Genomic DNA, 25,513 nt, shown 5'->3' with positions numbered 1-25,513 from the left:
TTTGGTAACAAGCAATTGGCCAATGATGTACTGTTTCCTGTGTCGTGAGACCTTTTGGGCTCTTTACTGAGTTTACCTTTGACTTCGGTCAGAATTGTTCCGGGTTTCTTTCTCCCACAAGATGGCAGCGTCTGAAGACGAGTTACTGCTGCCGCGGCTTCCGGAGCTCTTCGAAACCAGCAAAAAACTTCTGGAGGAAGTGGAAGTAGCAACTGAACCCTCCGGCTCCCGCACAATCCAGGATAAGGTGTCCAAAGGACTGGACCTCCTTGCGAAGGCTTCTGGAATGTTATCGGAACTTGATTTGTTCAGGTATGGGGGAGAGGGTAGTAACCGCAGAGCATGATTGGTTAGCAAGGGTGGGGCCATTGCGCCTGGGTGGAAAGGACCTTTAAGGCTAAACTCGCGTGGTTCTTGCTTGCTCACTCTGTCTGCATTCTTTTCACGTCCACATCTCTTCTGAGATGGTTAATATCCCAGGACAATGCTCCCTAGTGTACGGCTGACTGCTCGGCCTTGGGTATGCAAACTCAGCCACTTTCTTTTAATCTGGCCAATGCTGTCTTCCCTCTGCAAACTGTCCTTCCCCAGAAGCAAGAGCCACAGTTTAATGCTCAGCCAGGCTTCACGGCCTCCTCTTTGCTCTTTCCAGCCGCAATGAAGATTTGGAAGAGATTGCTTCCACCGACCTGAAGTACCTGATGGTGCCAGCGTTGCAAGGAGCTCTCACCATGAAACAAGTCAACCCCAGCAAGCGTCTAGATCATTTGCAGCGGGCTCGAGAACACTTCCTAAATTTCTTAACTCAGTGTCATTGCTATCATGTGGCAGAGTTTCAACTACCCCAAACCAAGAATAACTCAGCTGAAAATAACACTGCTAGCACCTCCATGGCCTATCCAAATCTCGTTGCTATGGCATCTCAAAGACAGGCTAAAATAGAGAGGTGGGTCAATGACTGTAATTTGAGGGCTGCAGTGCTGTTGGGGTGCATGTGTTTGTGTGTGTGTGTGTGTGTGTGTGTGTGTGTGGACTGCAGAATGGTGTATGCCATTCTCATGGTTCTTTATTGAACATAGGCCATGGTAAAAGCAAACTTTCCAGAGTCTTGAGAAGCCTCTGCCATTGTTGAGGGGGTTATACCTAAACTGCAGGATTTCCACACCCCCCAGCACACACCTTATAGTTGCCGATAGTAGCGGTGTTTACTATACTGACCTTCAGGATTAGCAAAGTATATCCTGACTTTTTCCATGTCCGTACATATACTGTCTGTATGGGGTAAATATCACAGATGTAGAAAGTATTCTGTTCTACTTATTGAGCAGTTCTCTTCAGGAGTACAAACTGAGATGTGTAATGTCCTTAATTATAGTCCAGGTAGAGCATCGTGTGACCTTAATATTGTTTATTCTTAGATTTAAAAAAATTCAGTGATGGTCTACAAGAGCTAGTTCCAGGACAGGCTCCAAAACCACAGAGAAACCCTGTCTCGAAAAAACAAAACAAAAAAAAATTCAGTGAATGCTCAGTGTCTAAGAACAAAGTTAAGCACTGGGGATGCAACCTGTTTGGGTGTTTGTATGAATGTGGGTGATCACTGTGCTCTGGTGTGGGCAGGTGGCATAGAAACAATGCGAGTATAAGATGGTACGAGGAGAGATGTATGGGCGCTCTGAAGAAAGAGGTCCAGGGAACAGGGAGAAGAGCAGGCTCCCAGCAAAGGGGATTTCTGTTCTGAGGTGGAAATGTTAGCCCGAGGAAGGAGAGAGGAGGGGTTAGCCCAACGAAGTAACAGTGTCATTCAAGCCACAAAGGCATTAGATAAACAGTATTGGAGCTGGGCTGTATGGAAAGAGAAAAAGCGTCCCCTCCCAAGCAGCAAAATAAGGCTAGAGCAAAATGGTGGTGGGGAGTGGGCAGAACTAATGATGAAGAGTGGGGCTCACATCAGAGAGAGTTTGGGATGTGATGGGGAAGGAGCAAGCTTGAGAGGGCGTTTGAGTCCCGGCTCCATCATTAGTTACTCTGGGATTTGGGGCAAATCACTTCATTTCCCCAGGTCTAAAATTGAGATAATAAGTCCCCTTTCATAGATTATTGTATGGAAGACTAACAGACATACATATAAAGCTCTTAGTGCAGCTCAGTGGCTGGCACAGTAGGCATTCACGGTCAGGTGGAGTTATATATTTGTGGTTAAAAGTAAGATCACAGAATCGGAGCTCTGGGTTTGAGTGTCGGCTTTCCTTACAGATCATTGGACTTTGGGGTAAGTTATTTAGCCTATCTAAGCCTCAGGTTCAGTCCTATGTGAAATTAAATAACAATGGTCCCAGTTGAATATGGTGAAGAAGCAGAAATTGGCTCAGCACCCATGAGTAAATAGACAGCAAAGTTGGGTTATAAATAAAAAATAAAAGGACAAGGAGTTGGAGGGGGAGTTAGAGTGAATCTGGGAGGACTTGGGGTGAATATGATCAAAATACACAGTATGTGTGTATGAAATTCTGAAATATTTCGTAAAAATAAATTTAAGTTATAAAGTAAATCAGGATGGGGAGAGTGTAAAATTGGTACTGTGGTAGATTGAGTTTGCAGTACCTACAAGACATCTCTGTAGAGATGTCCGACAGAATGAAGCTCAGAGAGGTCAGGCTTGGACTTTAGAAGGTTGAGAATTAGGCTATTTGACAAATAGTTATGAAGCCTTTCATGAATGCCGGGGACTGTTCTGGATGTTAGAAAACCAGCCTAAGTCAGCGCAGTCGCGCAGCTTTGATTGTGGTAGACACAGACAGTGAGCTGGTAAATACAGTCAGCCTAGCACCCAAAAGGCACCAGTATTGTTTCATGGCACATGTGCACACGGAAACACGCAGAAAACAGAGGAAAGGAAAATTGGAATTTCTCAAGTTCGGGTGCTAAGGGTGTGAAGAGTAATAAAATGTAGGTAGGGAACAGTTAAGTTACAGGGAATGATTTTTCAAAACCATGGGCTAGACTGAGACAAAATGGATTCCAGAACCCTCTCTCTGACACTCTGGACTGGCCGCCCATAGGCATAGATCAGAAGCTAAGGCAGTGACGTTTGTGTCCCGACAGTTACCCCCAGAAAAAAGCAGAAGAGATGGAGAGAGGTAAGGGAGTGACACGAGCTGGCTGGAGGACGAGGCAAAGGTTCAGAACACAGTAGCCTGGGAGATGAAAGATCTCTAAAAATAGAAGCTGTAGACTTCCTGAATGTGAAAGCAATACTACACATTGTTGAAAAATTTGCAAAACATTTTTAAATCAAAAATAAGCCTTAATCTTAGCATTCGTAGATGTCATTGTTAACTTTCTGCTGTATTTTCATTCAGATATATAGTTATTTTAGTTAATAAATTATGAACAATACTGTAAATGCAGCTTTTTATCCTGGTTTTAAAACACTAATATTGTGAGCATTTCCCCTGTCATTTGAAGCCATATTTGATGGTTTGTAATATTCTATTCTATAGTTGTACCATAATCACTTAAACTATTATTGTCAAGTTTTTAGATCCTGTTTTGTTTTGTTAGCTTGCATTTGGGGGTATGGTTTTGCTTGTTGTTTGTTTTGTTTTTGATGTGTGTGTGTGATTCTAAGTGATGCTATGAACAAACATTTGTACTCCTTTGGTTACTGTTTGCTTGGAATAGATTCCTCTTTGAATATTTTAAGACTCTTGATGTGTGGCAACAATATTGCCCTCCACAAGAATGAAGTCTTAAAGTATTTCCCATTTCACAAGTCCTGGATGTTAACACTAGAAAGTTCAATTAGTTAAATAGAAAAAGGTATACAATTTTGATTTACATTTCTTTGGCATGTAATCTTGATCTTTGAACATTTTCTTAAAAACTGTGTGTGACAGGTGAGTTGTCAACTCTGCATTTCTGCTAATGTCCCTGGACTCATGTAACTATCCTCTGTCTCTTCTGACCATGGTTCTCACAGCGTTTATGGGTAATTCCACATGTGCTAGCTTTTCCTGTTTCTTTCTTCTCCTTTTCTGCTGTGGTGCTAGGGGTTGATTCCAGGGCCTCATGCATACTAGGGAAGCACTCTACAGCTCCAGCTCGAAGCCTGGCTTTTCACTCCAAGTGTGCCCAAATACCCGCTCATCACTATTTCAGTAAGTACACTGCCATTCAGCTGGGTGTGTAAGCAGGAAACCTAGAAGGTAACTTCAAGACCTACCTTTTTTTGCATTTTGCCATCTAGTCCATCAGCAAGGCCTGTCAATTCTAGCAACAGAAGGTGTCTTTTCCTGTTGTCTTCCATCTTCGCTAGCACACTTTGGTCTACGCCCTCAGTACCTCCCGAGCTTAAGTAGCCAAGGCCCTGTGTAATCTGGCATCTGTTTCTCCAGTCTCATCACGTGTGGTTCTTCACTTTTCACTGGACGCTAGCTACATTGACTGCCATCCAGGTCTTTGAACAGACCAGCTCCTTCTGTCTTTGTACGTGCTGTTCTTTTTATACTAACTATTCTTCATACGGCCGATTCTTTGTTGTTTAGGTCTCAGCTTGAATGTTGTTCTTCAGCGATCCCTTTCCACACCAGTCACTTTAAGTATTTAGCGCCTATCATTTTCTCTTCCCTCCACATTTGTTTGCTTCGTGGCATGTAGCTCACATGCAGTTATGTCATTGCCCATCTTCTCAGAATGTGTGCTCCCTCGGGGTAGGAGCCATTTCTCTCTTGTTCACTGTGGCGTGCCTAGCACAGGGCCTGGCGTGTACCCAGTCCTTCACCAGTGTTTCCTGTTGACCAATAGGAGAAAGAACATGAGCCTGTCCCAAACAGAAGTAGAATGCAGTGTGCACAGGAAGTAGCTAGCGCTCTGGTCTGGGCTGAAGGCTAGCGTGAGCAGGTCTGTTGAAGGACTGTGCACTGAATACTGAAAGGAAACAGTTGGGCCACACGTCACCAGTAGGGCGGCTGGAATGAAGCGATAAAAGGGAACTTAGAGCTATCACAGACACTGCTTTTGTAAGGAGCATTTATATGGCTAGAAAGCTTACCCAGGGCAAATTTTGGTAGCTAAATGATAGAGTGCTTTCCTTGAATACTCGAGGGCCTGGGCTCAATCTCCCATGTGGCAAACAAGCAAAACCCCAAATTATTCAGACTCTTCCTTTCTGTAACTCCTTCTGCCCATGACTCTAGATGCTGAATCTGTCCTAAATAAAACACCTGAATGGCATGTCTTCTCTCATATCTGCTTCCCTGTGCATACTCTCTTAATCATCTTTCAGGACTAAGTATGAGTGTGGTTGAGTAACAGCACATCCCTTCTTTTAACAGAAATGAAAGAAGCTGGGTAAGTAATCAGATTCTAAGACTTAGTGGATTTAGGTTCGTAAGTGACAACTAGATGGCCTCTTCTCTAGACATAGGGAAATAGCGACCAAAACTTGGGAGTCTATGTTGTGACTGATGCAAAAAAATTTAGGCGCTGTCTACCTTGGTGAGTATAGATGTGTTTTCCAAGGAAAGACGTAGGGAAGAAAAAGCTAAGAATTAAGTGTTGGGGGCAGGCTAAGGGAGAAAAAAGAAGGAAATAACTATCAGAAGAGATGCAACAAAGTACCAATAGAAGAATTTACAGAGGCAAAATGTTACAACAATCCTAAGGCCTCTCCCTACACACCCACAACCACACACACCCCTACCTCCCTTAACACACACTTTAATCCCTAGTCACGCTGTTTAGCATAGTATAATTATTTTAGTCTCTAGACTTGGAGCTTCTTAAGGTCAGAAGCCTTGACTAGTAGTGTATTAGTATTCCAACTGTATTGTATTTCACGATGCCCAGCCCAGTAATTTGATCATTGTTAAAGCTTGATACCTGGAAAGGGGTACCTGGAAAGATAGAGTAGTATTTCAAAAGATGGAAGCAATATAGCATTACGAAAACTGATTCTTTGGAATCAGACCATCTTGGTGTAACTAAATTCTACTGCTTAAGAGATGGGGCGCTATCTGCTCCTATTCCCTCCCCAGGCTGTTTGCTTATCTACTAGTGATGTTTGTATTGCTATTGACAAAGAATTTTCTTGAACATTTTTTCATTTGCTCCTCTCACAACCCCCATGAAGTAGATCCACATTATACAGATATGGGGGTGTGCTTTTCAAATTGCCTTGACCAGAATTACATAACTAATAAGTGGTCAGGCTAGAAGTGAAACTCAGGTTTTCAGATTTCTAGTTCTAGTGCTGATCCTTCTCAAGCATAAAAGAGTAGTCACTGGGAAGGAAGGAAGGAAGGAAGGAAGGAAGGAAGGAAGGAAGGAAGGAAGGAAGGAAGGAAGGAAGGAGGGAGGGAGGTTGCAGAAAGGCGATTCTAAGATGGGAAGAAAACAGAGTGAAAATGCATAGCCATGAGTAAGGAAGGCGGGTAACTGCGGCGAGTCCTGAAAGAAGTGGATCAGGACAAGATGGATAGGAAACCAGGGTGAAATGAAAGATGAGGACTGGAGGAAGGGTAAAGCAGAGATTTGAAGATAGAGGGGAAATGGGTGTTATAACTGCCTGGCCACCAGGCAAACGTGATGCTGGTATGGAAACTGCAGAAGGTAATCATGTCTGATAGCAGACATTTGTGGTACCCCATTTGCCACACATTTGTAATTCCTTAGCACTGTAACTGCTTGGAAACAGCACAAGGAATCACCCAAGTCAGGGTGGTTACAGGGCTAAGGGATTCTAAGATAATAGTTGGTCCACCCTGGGGAGTCTAGAACACTAATGTAGTCTCGGACAGTGGTTTTCAGTCTGTCCTTCAGAGCCTTAGAGTTCCACCAGTGAGTTATGTTGGGAGCCTTCCTCTAATGTTTTTCAAGACAAATTTTTATTTGTATATTACTTACTAGGGTCCTATTCAAATTCTCATTTGAAGAAAGTTCCTTATCTAAGAGAAAAGATTTTGTGTGTTACTGTGTGTTTGTGTGTTTGTTGTTTTTAAGCCACTAGCCTAAAAGAACAGGTGCTGAAGAGCCAGGAGTCTAAAGGATGGGAAAGAGCTAAGTCCCAGAAGCAAGGAACGGACCAGAGTGCATGTGATGAATGATCATGGAGAAGGAGAAAAGCCAAACAACTTTATTTAAAGGACCACTAGACTCACCCAGAATTCACCCTGGAGTGTAGACCTCCTAGGATCCTTCTGTGTCGTTTTCCTATGACATAGGCACCTCCATGGAAGAACCTGAGTAGCTGTTTGTGAAGCCAAGTAAACAATCTCAAGTAATTGTAGTAGTAATAGCATTCCTGAGCTAGGAATTGGCCTTTGTATTGTTTTACCCAGACGGCTACATATGGTGATGCTGTAGCATACAAGATGCTTTCTTGTTGGGTTAAAGAAGAGCCTAAAAGTTTTTATAACAGTGTCTACAGTGCAGTGGTCCTTGGCTTTGGGATCAAACCTCTTCTTGACAAAATAAGATGGAAAAGGAGAGCAAGGGGATGAGGAGATGAGAGAAGAGGAAGACACATGTATGCAGAGGAAGGGAAGAAGAGAATGCATCCGAGTAGAGTTTGTATAAACGTTGAGGAGTTCAAAGACCACCCTCCTCACCTTAAACTCTCCATCGACTAGAAGCTAAGACCTTATCAAGGTACCCCCAAAGAACAGCTTCCTATTCTGGAAGTGAGGAGTGGGGGTTCCAGGCAGAGGGATTTTGATAGACTTCTGGAGACCATGGCATTTTTACTTGGTTCTTGTCTGTTGCAAGGAAACTATTGCCTGTTTCCTATTTTAATGCATCCATCTCTTGCCACTTGCGCTGCTATCTCCCTAAGGTTGTGCTGGTACCTTATTTCCTTTCCCTGCTTTCTGTCTATTCTAGACGCTCCTTCTCCTTGCACATTTGCTCTCCCCTTACTCTTCTCAGTATCAGGGTCACTTCAACGCTGCCTTCTTTTCTTGACGGCTTTGCTCAGGCCTTCTCTTTGGAAGGTGGCTTCTGCTCACTTGGGTATACTAGCATGCCTGCTTCCATGCCGTTTTCCTCTCCATTCACCTTGCTTCTTACTGCTCCATAGCGTGTATTCTCATCCAGCTTGTCATCTGTTCCCTTGGATCCACCTTCCCCCTCTAGAATGAGAGCTGCTTGAAAGCGGGGGCCTTCTATTACAAACTGTGCCCAGCACTAGAAGTGCTCGCCACACTCTGGAGATAATTGACAGATGAATGCTAGAGGAGGTACTAGAATGCATCCTGGAAAATGGCAGTCAAGATCATTGATGCTTAAAATTAGGTAGAGACGAGTCAGAAGATCTACCTCAGGAATGTTTTGCATGAAAGACAAAAGATGACCGACCAACTTTTCCACAGTTTTATAAGAAGGCCTGCATCAGTGGCAGGTAAGCAGTGACCTCTAAGGTTCATCTTCGAAGTGGAGGACTTACAGGGAGCACTCTGGCGCTGAGCATCCAGCAGAGTGAGGACTGATATGGCCGGATGACTAGAGCATCTCATTCTGAAAGATAATGATAGGGCTTACTGAAATCAAGATGTGCCTAGGCTCGCTCTTGCTTTGTAATCTGGGGACTGGCTCTGGATTATAGAATCTATTCGTAGATCGTAGACTATTTCCAAGGTAGGAATTGGCACACATACTGCCTGGACAGCTGCAAACGCAGACCTTACTGTTGCCTTCTTTTGAGGAAATCTGTATGTGTAAGTTCATGGGTGATGCTTTTCTGTGGAACAGATACAAGCAGAAGAAGGAGGTGGAGCATAGGTTGTCTGCACTGAAATCTGCTGTGGAAAGTGGTCAAGCAGATGATGAGCGTGTTCGTGAATATCACCTCCTTCACCTTCGGAGGTGGATTGGTATCAGCTTAGAAGAAATTGAAAGCATTGACCAGGAAATAAAGATCCTGAAAGAAAAAGACTCTCCAAGAGAGGTAAGCCTTGTCCTTGCCCACAGAGCCATGGAAAGCTGCCGCCAGAAGTTCGAACATTCTGCAGGAGTCAACGCAAATCAAAGGCCTTAGCTGGATGTAGTAGTGCACACTTAGAATCCCAGCTACTCAGGAGACTGGAGGCAGAAGGATCCCAAGTCTGAGGTCTGACTGAGTTACACAGTGAGTTCAAATCCAAAGGAGTGACTTGAGATACAAAACAAAAGGTCTCACAACAAAAATTAGAAAACACTGGAAAAGTAGCTCAGTGATGGAGAACTTGTCTAGCATGGACAGAGCCCTCATTTTATTCCTCAGCACTGCAAACACTACATCTTTCTAGGTCTTCTTAAAAACATTGTTGACTTTAGGATAAGTGGAGAAAGGCTGATGGTTCGCCAGGGTAGCTTTCTGCTTCCTTATGGCAGCTGTCCCTGGTACTCTCTAATCTAAGGCACTTAGTTGTAACTGGGTGGTAGCAAGGAAGTACTTTTCCTTCAAATTGGAACTAGTTTTGACTGTGGAAAGAAGGCCTAATGAGGGAGGGGCCGTTAGAGAAGGGAAAGGCCAGCATTAGAGTAAGGGGGGAGGGGGGGGTAGAGGAGGAGAGAAAGCAGGAAGATGAAGCAAAGGAGTGGGGAATGTGTTTAGGTCGGGGAAAGACTTAGAACTTAGTTGCACACTCATAGACCAGTTGCACACTTGTAGACTAGGTGATCGTCCAGGTAGGAGCCAGTACAGCAGGGCCATCTTCATGTGCAGAATGCCCAGAAGACTACTTTAAGCAATCTTGTGGAAGAGCTTTAGAGTAACTTTGTGCTCCCCCGTCCCAGAGCTGCTTTAAGAGTATATGCTTTGTGGCCGCTTGCTCTCTGTACAGGATTCAACATGAGCTGACTTGATCAGCCACCACAGTAGTTGATCCGGGTCCTCGGCACAGCAGCTTTTTAGTTTGCCTTGTCCTCGTGAGCCTGGGAGCTTACTTGAGGAAAACACCAGCCTGGTCCTTCACGGGGATTTTCTAGCATTTCAAGGCTAAGGCTCTTCTGAGTCCTTCCCTGTCCCTGCCTTGCTGGGTGTATGTATTTTGGTTGTCTGTTTTGTTTTGTTTTTTTAAACCACTTCTCATGTGGTATTGAGTTGGGTTCTGGAAGCAATACATGAAAACCAAATGAGCACCTTCTACTTAACCAGACTTTTCCTTTTTTAAAGTTTTTTTTAAGTTTTGTTTTGTTTTGTTTTATCTTGCGAGGCAGGGTTTTTCCGTGTAACAGCCCTGGCTATCCTGGAACTCGCTCTGTAGACCAATCTGGCCTCAAACTCAAAGATCTGCCTGCCTCTGCCTCCCGAGTGCCGGGATTAAAGGCGTGCACTACCACCATCTGGCTCCTTATCTTTACTTTTTTCCAGCATGTCTGTATACCTTTATATAAGAACGGCTGGTCTGCCCTTCCTCCCTTTACAGACAGGAATCAGTCTCTAAAATACACTAGAGGATCTCAGAAATTAACAGCATAATTACATTTGCAAAGGCTTTTGGAAGAAAGGTCTTAATTCTTTTCCACAGAAGGTCAGGCTGAAGGAACACAGCTCAGGGGTATATGTGGGACACAGCGGTAGGCTTTAGAATTTCCTTCTTTGGATGGGCCTATTTTGAAACCAAATGGTTTTTTTCCTGAGAGGACTGGCTCTCTCTCATTTTGGCAAAGTACTTAATACCCCTTAAGACTGATAAATAAAAGGAGCCATCAAGACGATTGATAACCTGAGTGTCCCCAAAAGCCACGTGATGGAAAGGAAGAACTGGCTCCTGCAAACCATCCTCTGACATTCACGCGGAACTCTCTCCCACAAGAAAAAAATGCGTGGAAACCAAAGACACATAATAGAAAGGTGTAGACGTAAGTCACAAAGCAATCCCACACCAGTTTGGAATTATGATTAATAAAGGGGTTATGTATTTAAAGGGAAAACTTACAGATTACTGTCCTAGACAGCAGCCCTCTGGCGACCGGAAACAGTCTAGTAGCCGGAAGAGAGAGAGAGAAAGAGAGAGAAGGGCTACTGCTTCATTTTAAAGCAGAAGAGACCACGCCCAAGTGGACTGGTATCTTAAAGGCTATTGGCTGAAGAAGCAGAAGGAGCTCCCGCAGCAGAAAGGGAGTGAGTTTTGAGTGCAGAGCTTTTTCAGCACCAGAAGACTTGAAAGCCTATGTGATAAAATGGGTAAAATGACAAATGCACCTCTAAAATTAATTTTCTTCTTAGGAATCAACTTCTCACTCATCTCTTCCAGAGAAGCCTCCAATGAAACCCTTCATACTCACGCGGAACAAGGCTCAAGCCAAGTAGGTAGTGCTGCAGACTGCCCTGCCTTCACAGCCCAGTTTTGAGGGTTCCATGCAATGCTCGGGTAAATTACAAAACAGACATGGGTGGGTTTTTCTTTTTTCGAAGTCATGGCTTCGGCTGTGAATGATGCTCTTTTGGCCAAGAGCCTTCCTGATCCTTTCTCCATGGCTGACCTCAGGAATTCCCTTCACATCAGGTTTTTTAAAAGCCGCTGTAACACAGAAAGAAAGCAGTCAGTCGAATGCAGAATTGCATACTCTCCGTGGTTTTTTCCTATTATTGACACTCTTCCTGCCTTCGTGAGCAGCTCTCAGAAGGACATACCTGCCTGCCTGTGATTTAATTCTGCGTTATTGACGCTGTTCCACGGGGCTGCAGGAAAGTATTCTCTCTCCACATTTCAGAACTGCCCCTGTCAATTGCTAATTGTGTCATTGTGGAGTGCTGGCCCTTGGGATCGCCTACCGGGAGATGACCCTGGGCTATCTACCCTCTTGATCTCATGAATCCGTTTGACTTTAGTGCTTCCTTATGGATGCCCTCTTTTCTGCATGGCTGGAGGAGATTGTACAGGTCCCCAAAAGATTCCATGTAGGGGAATGAGAAAGACATAAGCACCCGTCTCGCCATTAAAGAGGGAAGAGTCTGTTCGATATTACTCTGTTTGTTTTGTTCTCTAAATGGAATGTGGTTTTTGCAGAGTATTTGGAGCTGGTTATCCAAGCCTGGCAACCATGACGGTGAGTGACTGGTATGACCAGCATCAGAAGTACGGAGCATTACCAGACCGGGGGATAGCCAAGCCAACATCAGGTATGGAGTGGGGGAGGAAGATGGTTAACTGCTGGTTCCTTACACCTTCACAGCTAGAACCTGAGCAGAGGTAGTCTAAGTGGAGATTCTGGCAAGAGTCGCCTAGGCCATGTCATTTCACCATTGAAACAAACGGCAGATGATTCTCAGCAGTACTGTCTTCCACTCTCCAGTTCTGACATGAGAACAGCAGCCAGATAGCAAAATCAAAAGCCCACTTGTGGTAATGGCAGAGCAGATGGTATCATGCTGGTCCCTGGGCAGTCAAAACTTACAAACTGAACAAAATATTTTTAAAAGGGTAACTCCTTCCATGTATTTAGAAAGTGACCAGAAGCATGCATAAACTGGAGGGCAGGCCACACTTGGAAGGAGTGAAGGGAACTTAAAATGCCTGGAAAGCAGGAGTTCTGATGTTCTGTGTTCTTGCTGCCCAGTTTGGTAGTTAGATCATAGGAGGTACTAGAGGATTCTTTGAAAGGGAAAGATGGGCAAAGGGAAGAGCAATGTGTGTATGTATTATGTAGCAGGAAAAATGTCGCAAACAGGCGTGGGGTGACCAGTACACTTCCCGCCACTTAACAGGTGAGACATTGTCCACCCTCTGAGCCTTAGTTTCCTTGTCTCCTTGACTCTTAATTTTGTGAAGGAAGCATTCTAATCTCCATGGAGATAATGGTCTATAAGAAGTGAATTAGCCTGCCTTAAGTAATACAGTGGCCAGGCTCTGATTTAAATTCAGGCCTTTAACTTTCCAGTGTTAGTGCTGTTTCCAGTAGTGCAGACATACACACACACACATGCACACACACACACAAGCAGTGGCCATTTGAAAGGTGTCCTGTTTGGCTTTTTTAAAGCTTTTCACCTCTGGGTATGCTGTACTTTCATTACATAGCATAACTAAAAGTCAGATAGAAATCTGTAGACTTACTGACTGAGGAATGAGAACACTGAGTTAAGGTGACCATAGCAACTGCAAAGTGATGAAAGATGTTCTAAAAAGAAGAGACCCACACAGGGGGAGCCCTAATTAACCGGAGAATTTAACCGTTAGCAATGCAACAGAGATAAACAGGCATGTTGGTTCCAAACAGTTTCATGGTCTTCTAAAATTAAAAGTTACTATTCTCTAGAGGACAGAAATTCCAAATCTCTAATCCAGATGCTCTTCAACTTACCACAGGGCTACATCTTGATTAACCCGTGGTATCTTGAAACTATCCTGTCAAAATATCTTTAGGAGCTAGAGAGGTGGCTCAGCAGGTAATGCTGCTGCCACAGAACTGTGAGAAGTGGAGGTCAGATGCCTTGCACCCATGGGAATCCTAGGTGGATACGCTGGTCTGTAATCTCAGCATTCCATGAGGCACAGAACAAGCTAGTCAACTAGACTAGCTGAAACAGTGAGCTCTGGGCTCAAATGAAGGACCTTACTCCAGTATATGAGCTGGGGCAGCACCATCGACCTTTGGCCTGTACATGCACATGTGTGCGTACACTCCACACACATGTAAAAAATGCCTTTACTACATTTAGCCCACTGAACCTCGCAGCTTAGCAGTATAGCACTATGGAGCAGGCTTTAAACTATTTCCACTTACAGCACCTTTTTATCCGGGAGGTTTTTATGGGTCTATATATATGTAAAAATAGGTAGGCTTGTGCCATTGAGACGGTCCCGCAGGTAAAGGTGCATGCTGACAACCTGACTTTCATCCCCAGGACCCATAGTGGAGAGAGAATCAGTTCACATGTGTGCTCTCATAAACATACACAGGCAGAGAATTAATAAACTGTTTATTTTAAAAGACATTTTTTGTTATGTGTGTCTGCATGGGGATGTGTGCTTTCCATGCAGGCATGAGGACCTGAGTCAGCCCCTAAAACGCAGGTTTTTCAAAAAGCCCAGTGTGGTGGTGAATGCTCTGTCCTTCCAGAGCTGGGGAGGCAGACAGGAGGATCTCCAAAGCTCACTGGTGAGCCAGGCTAGTCAAATTGGTGAATTCCATGGTCATTGAGAGACTTTTCTTTGAAATATCTAAGGTGGAGTAATTCAGGAAGATGCTCGGTGTCAACCTCTGGTCTCTATGTACAAGTACACATATTCCCCACACGGGAAATAAAGCACCCAGAGAGCAAAGACAGGAACTCTTGTTCATCTCCCATTAGAAACAACAGGAGCCAGAGACAGCATCTTAAAGTGCCCAGGGAAGATGGGAAATTGTATCCCTAGTAAACGAAGTGAAGACATGCTCCAAGGTGTGGTCGAGACGAAGGTGTTTCTTGTCATTGTGTGGGGGAGGGAGCACAGCTGTCCAGAGGAGTCTAGAGCAGGGAGAGAAGTGGTGGACTGAACATGGCCAGCAGACTGGACCAGACACGGAGAGAAGAAGGAGGCCTTCACAGTACATTCCACAACACACACACACACACACACACACACACACTCAGTAAGACAAGCCATAGATTAATACAAAGTATTTTAAAAGATAGATCTGCTAAGGGACTGTTATCCAAAGTATTCTCTTAAGATTCAATATTAAGAAAATAAACAGCCAGATGAAAAAAAAATGACCTAAAAAGATCTTAGTTAAATACTTCACTAAAGAAGATCTGCAGATCTCCGTATCCCGGCATTTAAATAAATGAAAAAAGTCGGCCAGCATTCATCTATTGAAGTGGCCAAACCCAGAACACCCTAAGTGTAAATAAAACAAACCTTCAAACGAGAAATCAAGGATCGATGATCTTAGCACAGCTGCCTACTGTTAATAGGAAATTGTGTATTTTAGAATACAAAAATTTAAATATTACCAAAAATGAAAAAGCACTGTAACCATGTACCATATTAACAGTAACTACAGTGATGCTAGATGAAGCCGATTTCAAGAGAACAGGATAATTTAAAAGATCATTTCACATAAAAGAAAGGGGCAGTTGCCCATGAAGACACTTGAACTGTAACTGCAAGTGCCTGGTAACAAGCTTCAGACACAGGAGGACCAAAGTAATCAAATGGAGAAAGAGACAAACCTACAGTCACAACTGGAGTTCTGCTTTGAGTTCCACATGTTGAAAGCATGATCTCCGGTGCTGCAGGTAGGGCTTTGGGTAGTGAATGGATCCCGGGGTCTTTGACTTCATCAGTGGAATAATCAATTGGTAGGTTCATAATTTGGGCGTGGGGGCCTTGTTGAAGGGAACATCTCCTTGAGGACCCCTTCTCTAATGCTCCCACTCCGGTCCCTGGCTACCATGAAGCAAATAGCTTTGTTCCAACATATGCTCCTCACCATGATGTTCAACCTCACCTTGGACCCAAAGTTACGGGGGCAAATTATGAAGAATTGGAGCAATGAGTCAAAACAGCTCCAATTGTTTTATTTTCAGCTATCTTGTCAGTAGTGGGAAGCTGACCTACACAATTGAAAATATGAATACCTTTTTAGTAATTTATAGAATTATGTACTAGTAAGGCTCTAGAAAAATCTGATCGACACTGTCAGTCACCATACACTATTTGGCATTTATAGAACTATGTCCAACAACAGCAAAAGAAACATTTTCAAATACACATGACACATTCAACATAGAGGCCATCAGAATTTTCAACTGATTTTCAGAATCGAAATCACAGTGAATGTGTTCTTAGACCATAACATACCTGGGGAGTTCCCCAAATATCTAGAAATTAACATGCCTTTAAGTAACCCATGAGTCAAAGGAGAATTACACTGGAAGAGCGCCAGAATTGGAGGAATCCAATTGAAGCTGTGCTCGGAGGGGAGTGAGTCTGATGTTGAAAATGCAATGCTGGGGAGGAAAGACAATGAAACCAGCGACCTGAGATCCTACTTCAGTAAGGTGGGAGCAAAGGAAACAAGAAGTAAGCTCAACTGAAGGAAACAGGAAAGATGGAGGGCTAAGAGAGTTAGGTGATCGTGGTTCCACAGAAGTTGATTGAATATAGGCATACTACTCTGACCCCATGGTTTCACTTCTTAGTATAGACTAGTTGTTCTCAACCTTCCTAACACTGCGACCCTTTAATACAGTTCCCCTTTAATACAGTTCCTCATGTTGTGGTGACCCCCATCCATACAGTTACTTCGTTACTGCTTCCATAGCTGCATTTTGCTGCTATGACTATTGGAGATGCAGGATATCTGATGACGTGACCCACAAGTTGAGAACCACTGGTATACACCCAAGGGACAATGTGCCCATAAAGTATAAAGCCATAGCATCATCTTTTTTAATGGCCCAGTGTGGATACAGTATGCCTGGGTGCCCGTACATTCCAGAATGGATAAGCAAGTTTTGGAGGATTCACATGATGAGCTGCTGTGTTAACTAGCTGGAGTGATAAGTGTGGCTGACGCACACCTAATTGTGTGTGGAAAGGCCAAATACAAAAGCATGTATACAGTGTGATTTCATTCGCATGATGTTCAAAACAGGAGAAACATGTTGTATGTGCTGATTAAAAGCCAGTATAGTATTTGCCTTTAGTTGGGGATCAGAAATGCAGCTGGACCTGAGGGGCTTCTGCAAAGTTAGTATTTCATATTTCTGTCTGGGGACCAGTTTACACGAGCCTGTTAAGTATGTGACGATTCACTGGGCTGCATCCACATTGTCTTTTACTTTTTTACATATGTTTATACTTAAAATGCGAAATAAACTTGAACACTACAACACAGATAGATGACAGTGAATCCCTGTGACCCACAAAGTAAAGATAGGAAAAGGCAGGTCATCTATGCGCATATGAGCAGGTTACTGGCGTCTGTGCTGGAGGCACCAGGAGCTAACTACCTGGAAAAGCGAAGAATAATGAGTTTCAAAGTAGCGTAGTCAGTAACCGCAGCAGTGAGGCCAGTTTCGGAACAGCACTTGGAAGGAGGGAAGGTTTTGCTGTCCGGTAAACTCTAAGCCAATGTGGTGAGATGGCTGTGTGGGTAAAAACCAAGCACATGAAAAGCATGCATGATTGGACAATCTGCAGGAGTAGAGTGTTCCAGCCCTTAAAGAGCTCTTGGAATTAAGCCACCTGGTCTCGCAAGGCAGGGCCTCCCTCCCTACACAATAGTGTCTCCCAACTCATTTTAAAGCGTTCTTTCAGACTTGTTCTTTCTTGTTTTGCTGTTTTGTGTTGCTACAAGTAAAATCAAAATTTGTGAGGACAAGAGCCAGAGAGAAGAAAGAGAAGGCTCACGTAAAAGTGAGAGAGAACCAGACTGGGTATCTATTCTAGAAGCCATACTTCTCCACTGTGGGGGAAAGCAGCAGAGTGGAGCCCCTGGGAAACTGAATAACCACCTTGATCACAAGCCTCCCTAAAAGTTCAGAAAAACTTCACATAGAAGTTAGCAACACATTGTGATTGTGGTCGGAGAGCTCTAAATATAACTTTTAAGTAGATGAGTTGTGGGACATGTATATTATATTTCAGAATTAAAAGGAAAATTATCAAGATCAAATCCCACACAGAATTAAGGGGCTAAAAGAGATATTTGCAAACACTCCAGAAGGCTAGGCTAACAAAAGGCAGGAGGGACCCTAGCACTTGGGACGTGGGGGTAGGAACAACTAGGTACAAAGCCATCCTCAGCTACCCAGTGTTCCAGGCCAGCCTTGGCTATGGTGAGACCTGTCTCACAACACAAAATGCAGCAAAACAAAAATGAACAAATATGAAAGAATATTTTAGAATGGGTTATAAAATACTATTTGAAAAGTTGCATTGACCACAGAGGAGCCATCTGAAATGGGGTAGAGAGACTTGGCAAAGCTGAAGTAGAAGGAAAGAAAAATGAGCCCAAACCAAAAATGTCTTACCAGGTAAAAAGGAAAAAAAAATAAGAACATCAACAACAACAAAAAGACGAAAATAAAAACAGAGATGATGAGGAGTTGGAAGAGAAGAAAATATGATCAAAATATTGTATGAAAAAAATAGCTTAAATATTTTTTAAGCAAGGAAAACTATAAAGAAACTGATAAAGAGGATTTTGGATAAAATGACATATTAAAAACAGCAAAAAGAGCTGCCATATGGATGATGGGATTATCTAAACAAGAAAGCCTGTTATTCAGGCTGAGGCGGAGGCCAGCCTGGGCTACATAGAAAGTATAAGGCCAGCCTCCAGGGTGTAGACCCTGTCTGAAAAAATAAAAACCAAACAAATAAAAAACATCATATTCCTGAAATATTTCACTCAGAATGACTAAGACTAGTTCAAATAAATTTTTAAAAAAATTAAATGTCATAGACATCTCAACATTTTGCACGTGATTTACATCTGAGGGGAAAAAAGCCTTAGCTTACCTGTGAACTATGACATGCTTCATGCTGTGAAAAAATAAAATAGCAAATATTTAAGATCCCCAAAGAGGAAAAAAATAGGACCAAGAATATCGTATCTGATAAAAACTCTTAAAATAAAGTAGCAAATACTTAATATCCCCAAAGAGGAAAAGTAGGACCAAGAATATCATATCTGATAAAAACTCTTAAGTATAAATAGTACTGATGGTTTTTTAAATCCAGGAACTCAAAGTTACTATTCCCATGATCCCTCCCTGAAGAATTTGCTAGAAAATGAGATTCAGACAACCGCAGTAGTGGGAGCCATTGGTGGTGACTCAGAAGCAGTACTAAGTGGGAGCTAAGGAGGAATGAACGTGTAATACAACTATGTCTCAAAATGAGGAAATGAGAAAGGTGTATGCAAAGAGCCCCAACAGCCCTCAGTGACTACGCTGGTGGCCGTGTTAGTGTAATTAACTATTCAAGGCTGTACGATATAAGGGAGTACAGATGGGTAATTGCCTGATAGTCTTACTCTGTCCTGTCTTTGAGAACTAGGGATCTTTCCATTTAAAAAGGAAGTTAACAGCAAGCAATGGTGTATGTAATCCTGATATAAACACAGAAAAATGTATATTTTATAATAAATGCACAGACCTTTGCTTTAGCAAAGACTAGAAAAGACTAGAAAAAAGCAGTCCAGTAGTCACCATACCTGCTAGTCTAAATTGTGGCAACTGAAGTACCATTCCCAGCCTGATACAGTGGCATTGGCCTGGAATTCCAGCTCTCAGAAGCAGCAAGTAAAGACAACGTGACGTCCGAGGCTAGCCTGCTCTCCACAGTGGGGTTCTGTCAAAAACAAAAGGAAAAAATTCCTATCAAAAGAAAGCTGAATGTCTCAGAGAAATAACTGTTTCTAATTCTGAAGAGAGATAGTCAAGATAAAGTTAGATAATGTGTTGAGAAGGATCGGGGAAACTTCCATTTCCGCTAGCCAGTTTGGCTTCAGAAAAGATAATTGGGGCACAGGGATGTAGCTTGGTGATAGAGCCTCCTGCTTAGTAAGTGCAGTACCCTCTGTTTGCCCCACCCCCGGGACCACAGGAAGAGAATGGAGGCTGCAGTTGAAGCTCAGTTAGAGCACCCACTCAGTGTTTATGAAGCTTTGGGTTCATTCCCCTGCACCCCATACAAAAACAGCAGTTATCAGTAGCTCTAGTACATGTAACAACCAAGCCTTTCTTACCAAATTGTTCCTGAATTCTTAATTGACATAGGAAAAAAATGTATAAGCTTACAGGTGTCATTCAATGTTTCAGTATATGTATATATTGTATAATGTTTTCAAATCAAGATAAACATAGCTGTCTCCACAACCATCATTTTATTTAATTAAAAAAAATAAAAACAGAAGTATCATATGATCTGGCAGTCCCACTACTGGGCAGATATCCAAAAGAAAACATTCAAAGTCCTAGCTTTTCTCTTCTCTTTTTGTGGCTGTAGGGGTGGAACCTTGGGCTTCACATATGCTAGACAAGCACTCTCCTCTGAGCTTAACCTCCAGGCCTCCCAGAGCTCTTAGTAGTTAGCACAATTTAAGGTTACCATTCTATGCAATAGAATAGCAAAACTGGTCCTCCAGTGTAACTGTAACTCAGTACCATTGAGCATGCTTTTATCCATCCCTCCTGCTCCTGTACTCTTTCCAGCCTCTGGTAACTGGTGTTCCTCTCAACTTTTTTGCTATCAATCTTTTTAATTCCATGTATGAGCAAGATCATGCAGTACTTTCCTTTCTATGGCCAGCTTATTTCATTTCATGCTCTCCAGTTCCATCCATGTCACTTCAAATGACAAGATACTCATCCTTTTGAAGTCTCTGAATAGTATCCCCTCATGTACTTGTAACACTGTAACACATTTTCCTTATCCATTTTTCAGATGATGGACACTTAGGTTGATTGCTTTTTTTTTTTTTTTTTACTGTGAGTGAACATGACAGTGGTTAATGTCTCCTTGACAGACTGATGTCATTTCTTTTGGGTATTTGCCCAGTAGCAAGATTGCTAGATGATATGGTAGTTCTGCTTTTCATTTTTAGGTAGCTTCTCTACTGTTTCCCACAGTGAGAATACTAATTTATAACCCGCCAACAATGTTCAAGTGTTCTTTTTTCCCCACATCCTTTCCAGAATTTATGTTTTCCATTTTTGATCATAAGCTTTCTTTTTTTTTTTTTCTTTTTTCTCAAGACAGGGTTTCTCTGTAGTTTTGGAGCCTGTCCTGGAACTAGCTCTTGTAGACCAGGCTGGCCCCGAACTCACAGAGATCCGCCTGCCTCTGCCTCCCTAGTGCTGTATTTAAGCCACCACCGCCCTGCTGATCATAAGCTTTTTAACTGAAGTAAAACTGAGTCTTATTGTACTTCTGGCTTGCGTTTTTCTAGTAACTACTAATGTTAACCATTTCTTCATCTATTTATTGGTTATTTGTATGTCTTCATGTGAGAAACGTCTACTTAAGTCTAGGAAGTCTAGCGCGCATTTTTAAATTAGATTATTTGCAGGGTTTGGTTTCTTTGTTTTTAGTTTTGTTTTGTTTTGTTTTGTTTGCTATTGTATATTCTGGATATATGCCCCTTACTAGGTGCAGGTTTTTCTCCAAACTTGCAGGTTGCCTCTTTATTGTTGATTTTTTTTTTTGCTGTGCAGAACCTTTCATTGCAGTTTGAGGTGATCCAATTTGTCTATTTTTGGTTTTGTTTCCAATGCTTGAGGCGGGGGCCGGGGGGAGGTCTTATCTAAAAAGTCCTTGCAGGCCAGCAAGATGGTTCAGCTGGTGAAGGCATTTGCCACACAAGACTGATGGCCTGAGTTCTGTCACCAGAGCCTACATGGTGGAAGGAGAGAAACACCTCCCACAGGTTATCGTTTTGTGGCAAACCTCCCCCTCAGAAACACACTAAATAAATAAAATAGAAAAACAAAGAAATCAGTTTTAAAACCCCTACTTCTTCCAATGTCTGAAGTGATTTCTCCTGTTTTCTTCTAGTAATTTTATATTTTTAGTCTGATATTTGACTATTTTCAGTAGGTCTTTTGTAACTGAACAATAGAGATCTAGTTTCATTCTTCTGCATATAGACAGCTAATTTTCCCACACCATTTCCTGCAAAAACTGTTCCCTGGGTGTGTTCCTAGCGCCTTTGTTAAAGATCGGTTGGCCATAGCTTCTTGAATTTACTTCTAGGATCTCCTCTTATGTGTTCCTTTGGTTCATATATCCGTTTTTAGGTCATTACTATGCCAATTTTGTTACTATGACTTTGGCGAATATGATAGGTGGTGCTTCTGTGGAAACCACTGGCTTTCACCCCTGCAGACTATAGGCTTCCGAAGCCCAAGCTCCAGCCAACTTCTGCGTGAAACCGCTAAACTTGTGTAGTACATGTTGCCTGAGCCCAGCTTCACACAGCCGCTGCCTGTGCGACCGCCCTGTTATTATGACTTTGGTGTGTGTATGTCTGTTTCTGTTTGTCTGTGTGTGTGTGTGTGTGTGTGTGTGTGTGTGTGTGTGTGTGTGTGTGTGTGTGTTTGTATGTATGATTTGTACATGGATGTGCATCTAAGTAGAGACCAGAGGTTGACATCAGGTGTCAAGTGTCTTCAATTGCTGTCTATTTTTTTGAGACAGACTCTCTAACTGAACTAGGCTGACTTGTCAATGAGCACCAGAGATCTGCATGTCCTCCTCCCCAGTGCTGGAAATGTGGTCATGTATTGTTGTGTCAGTGCTGGGGATCTGAACTCGGGTCCTCATGCTTGTGCAACTAGCATTTACTGACTGAACTATCTCACCAGCCCAAAATATACATATTTTTCTTAGAAAATCCTGTGGGTGTTGTATTATTGAGATGTGAACAGAGATAAATATGAGGAAGTTTATTTAATGCAAAATTACTGGAAACCTGAAGACCTACAGCAATTAAATTCAAACTCTTGTTAAAAAAATTACCAGAGAATGTGAAATTACAAAAAACACTCAAGTCAAATATTGGAATGGATGAGACTGTCCATGGAATCATTTCTTTCATTTGATTCTTAAGCATGGTTGACAGTGTAAGAATTCTGTAACATTACCAAATTCAAGGAAAAGTAAATACATGGAAAGATTGTGTGACTATAATAAAGGAAGTTGGGGCTAGCAGGATGACTCAACAATTAAGAGCACTCACTGCTCTTGTCTGCAGGAGCAGGTTCAGTTCCCGGCACCCACGTGGTGCCTCACAACAACTTGTATCTCCAGTTCCAGGGCATCGTCTGCCCTCGGAGGGCTCCTGGTGCTCATAACCCTTATGGAGATACATATACCTAATTTCTATAACCTTAAGAAATGAACGGAGCAAATTGGTAGAGAAATCATTACCTATAATGCTATATACATCTCTGGAAATTCACAAATCATATATATTTCTTAACTTCTGTGATCTCAGGTTTCTAGGGCTTTTATTGTTGCTGGTGGGTAGGATTGTGGGGTTGTTTGTTTTTGTTTTGATGAAGGGGTTGTTGGTCATTTAGCAAGAATTCTTTCCCGAAATAGAATCCGTTAGTGAAGGACACCTCTATGATCTTGGTTTCTCTGGAAACTTCTGGAGGCATCTTTACTTGCTACCATTGCATAGCATGTAATATATTCAGTAATAGACATGTTCTTCCCACTCATGCCATCCCTGAGCAGCTAGCTGTGCTCTGTTCTCATTGTCTGGGGTTGTGCTCAGAACCAAGCTGAGCTCCCCTAATGTTGTTTTTTTTATTTTGTTTTTCTTCTATTTCTCTCCCGTCTATCTCATTTTCCTGTGCCAGCTGATTTGAAAAGAGCAGCTCAGCAGCAGGAAGATCAAGAACAAAAGGATGACGAGGGTGACGAGAAAACTCTGCACAGACTGCGAGAGTGGGATGACTGGAAGGACACCCATCCCAGGGGCTATGGCAACCGACAGAACATGGGCTAATCTGCCTGAAGGGCGAAAGGACAACATGGTGCACACCAAGGACAACCTCAGCAGGGTGCAGTGAAGGCAGCCGGGCGGAATCTTGCTTTGCATTCTGTAGTGTCAAATAATTGCTTGTACCCTAGGTAATGACCAGAGATTTTGTTTGGCTTTGTTAGTTCTCATCATGGTGTAATATGATTTCTCAAGTGGTCAGAGCATTAACAGCTCTATATAATCTATGACAGTATGAATTCATTCTCTTCAAAAAGTAATAAAACCCCCTCTATTATGTGGGCCTATGCACAGACGTGGGTATCAGCTGGTTTTGTTGTTTGTGGGGGAGCAGCAGGGCTTGGCAGTGGGTCTCTGAGCATCTGGAAGTCCTTGTCATGTGCCTTCATTCTGAGCAAGAGTCCTGAACTACCCATGCTTTCTCCTTGCCACTAGGTGTGGTATGGGCCCTGTGGGCATCACCCATGCTCTGGAATAACGCTGTGCAAGAAGAGAAGGCAGAAGAGTGCCTCTGCTACAAGGCACTGGTTTCAGAAATTATAGCTGTGGGTGAAGGGACCCTTAAAGAATTAGTCTCATGAGTAAGTTGGTTCACACCAGTGATCTCAGCACTTGGGAAGTAGAAGGAGGAGGCTCAGAAGTTCAAGGCCATCCTTACCTCCCCTTAACTCCGTAATGAGTGAGACCAGCCTCAGCTGCATGAAACTGTCTCTAAATAAAGAAAAAGCCTCTGTTATCAAACTCCTACCTACCTAGTTCTGGCACTGACCATGAGAAATGGGAGCTCCAGAGAGGATGCTCTGAAGACTCATCCTTTATCCTCCCGATAACATTAGCCTAAGTCTTAAGATGAAAAGCAGCCACCTCCAGCCTCATTGGACCTCCTTGTCTGTGTGGCTCCATCCCTGGCCCAGAGGGAATGTATGCCTCTGTTAGCTGGCTGTTTAGTATGCTCCTGCGATCAGATACGTAGATGCCGAGAAGAGGGGATGGCGACCGTGATGCTGAAAGTAGGAACTTTCTGGGATGGAGGGGTTGGTACCGCCTAAGAGCAGTCTATGGTCTGCTTAGAGAACATCCTTTTGTTCTGTGGCTCCGGTCCACTTTGGTTTCCTCTGAAGAGGAAGATGACTCAGCCCTCCTTTTCTAGCTCCTGCAGTCTAGCTTTGCAAAGACTCAACTCCCTCTTGTTTATGGGGTGGGAAGTGGAGGGCTGTCAGGTGCTGAGGAGGAGGCTGTTTCGTGGGTGGCGACAGCAAGAAGGCTACCAATAATATATTTGTCTACTTCCTAATAAAGGATCCATCTCCCCCTCACAGGGAGGCTCCTGAAACTGGTAGAGCGTGGCTGAGATTTCCTCCAGAGCCAGAGCAGTGTTTTCAGCCCAACTCCGGTTGTTGACAGGCTGACTCTAGCCGCAGCTTTGTCTTCTGCCCTTTGAACCCTACCCAGAAGTTTAGTTATTTACAGACTAGCCAGTTTGACAGACAGCTTTGTCCGGGTCCTTATAAGATTGTCCTTTGTGTAGCCTCCAGCTTCACTGAGCCTCCACACACGTGGAGCTCAGGAGGCAGGCCACACAAATTAGGTCCTAATCCTGGCTTTGACAAGAGGAGCCTGTGTGACTTCATGCATTAAAACCCCAGAGTGGTGTCTTCCTTCAGTTGATGTAGAGGTTGTCTCCTAGGTCTGGGATGATGAAGTGAATCATGGATACCACTGTCATAGGCAGCTAGAGGATAAGGCTTTCATGCTGGTATCAGGGCCATGACTGGCCTGTCCAGTAGGCAGGAAAGGGAAGTGGGCAGGTAACAGGCATTTGCTATGAGCCACTTGACCCACTATCAACACAAAAGGCCTTGCAAAGGCAGGAATACTGCCCCATGCTACAGAACAAGATGCACCAAGCAGAGTGGTTTCCTCAAGCCCACCCTGGGTTTCTTATGCTTTTAGTCACAAGTCTTCGGGCAGCTTCCTGGTGGGAACATCCTTAAAACTAAAACCGCCACTTTAAACACCACTGGAACTCTCCAGGCCCCTCTCAGTTGACTCAGCAAAGAAAAGGTTGTGCTAAAGCCAG

General features: G+C 43.2%; 1 protein-coding gene across 1 annotated transcript; it reads left to right on the top strand.

The window, feature by feature from the left end:
- Nucleotides 1–92: 92 nt before the first annotated feature.
- Nucleotides 93–23,729, top strand: Igbp1 (immunoglobulin binding protein 1). The gene is made up of 6 exons (XM_005358613.2): nt 93–312; nt 653–946; nt 8,749–8,944; nt 11,210–11,289; nt 11,994–12,106; nt 23,291–23,729. Exons 1-6 carry the CDS (start codon nt 122–124, stop codon nt 23,437–23,439), a joined length of 1,023 nt encoding a protein of 340 aa, XP_005358670.1. The 5' UTR covers nt 93–121; the 3' UTR covers nt 23,440–23,729.
- The last annotated feature ends 1,784 nt before the right edge of the window (nt 23,730–25,513 follow it).

The sequence above is a fragment of the Microtus ochrogaster genome, chromosome X, assembly GCF_000317375.1.
Source record: "Microtus ochrogaster isolate Prairie Vole_2 chromosome X, MicOch1.0, whole genome shotgun sequence".
Taxonomy (NCBI): domain Eukaryota; kingdom Metazoa; phylum Chordata; class Mammalia; order Rodentia; family Cricetidae; genus Microtus; species Microtus ochrogaster.
The sequence above is the reverse complement of the archived record's forward strand: the minus strand, read 5'-3'. Positions and strand labels throughout refer to the sequence as shown.

Bases quoted from the DNA above. Each gene is read 5' to 3' on its own strand.
- Igbp1 (XM_005358613.2), top strand. From the start codon at position 122: ATGGCAGCGTCTGAAGACGAGTTACTGCTGCCGCGGCTTCCGGAGCTC. The intron at 8,945-11,209 runs GTAAGCCTTGTC...TTTTCTTCTTAG, and splicing joins AAAAAGACTCTCCAAGAGAG to GAATCAACTTCTCACTCATC. The intron at 12,107-23,290 runs GTATGGAGTGGG...TTCCTGTGCCAG, and splicing joins GATAGCCAAGCCAACATCAG to CTGATTTGAAAAGAGCAGCT.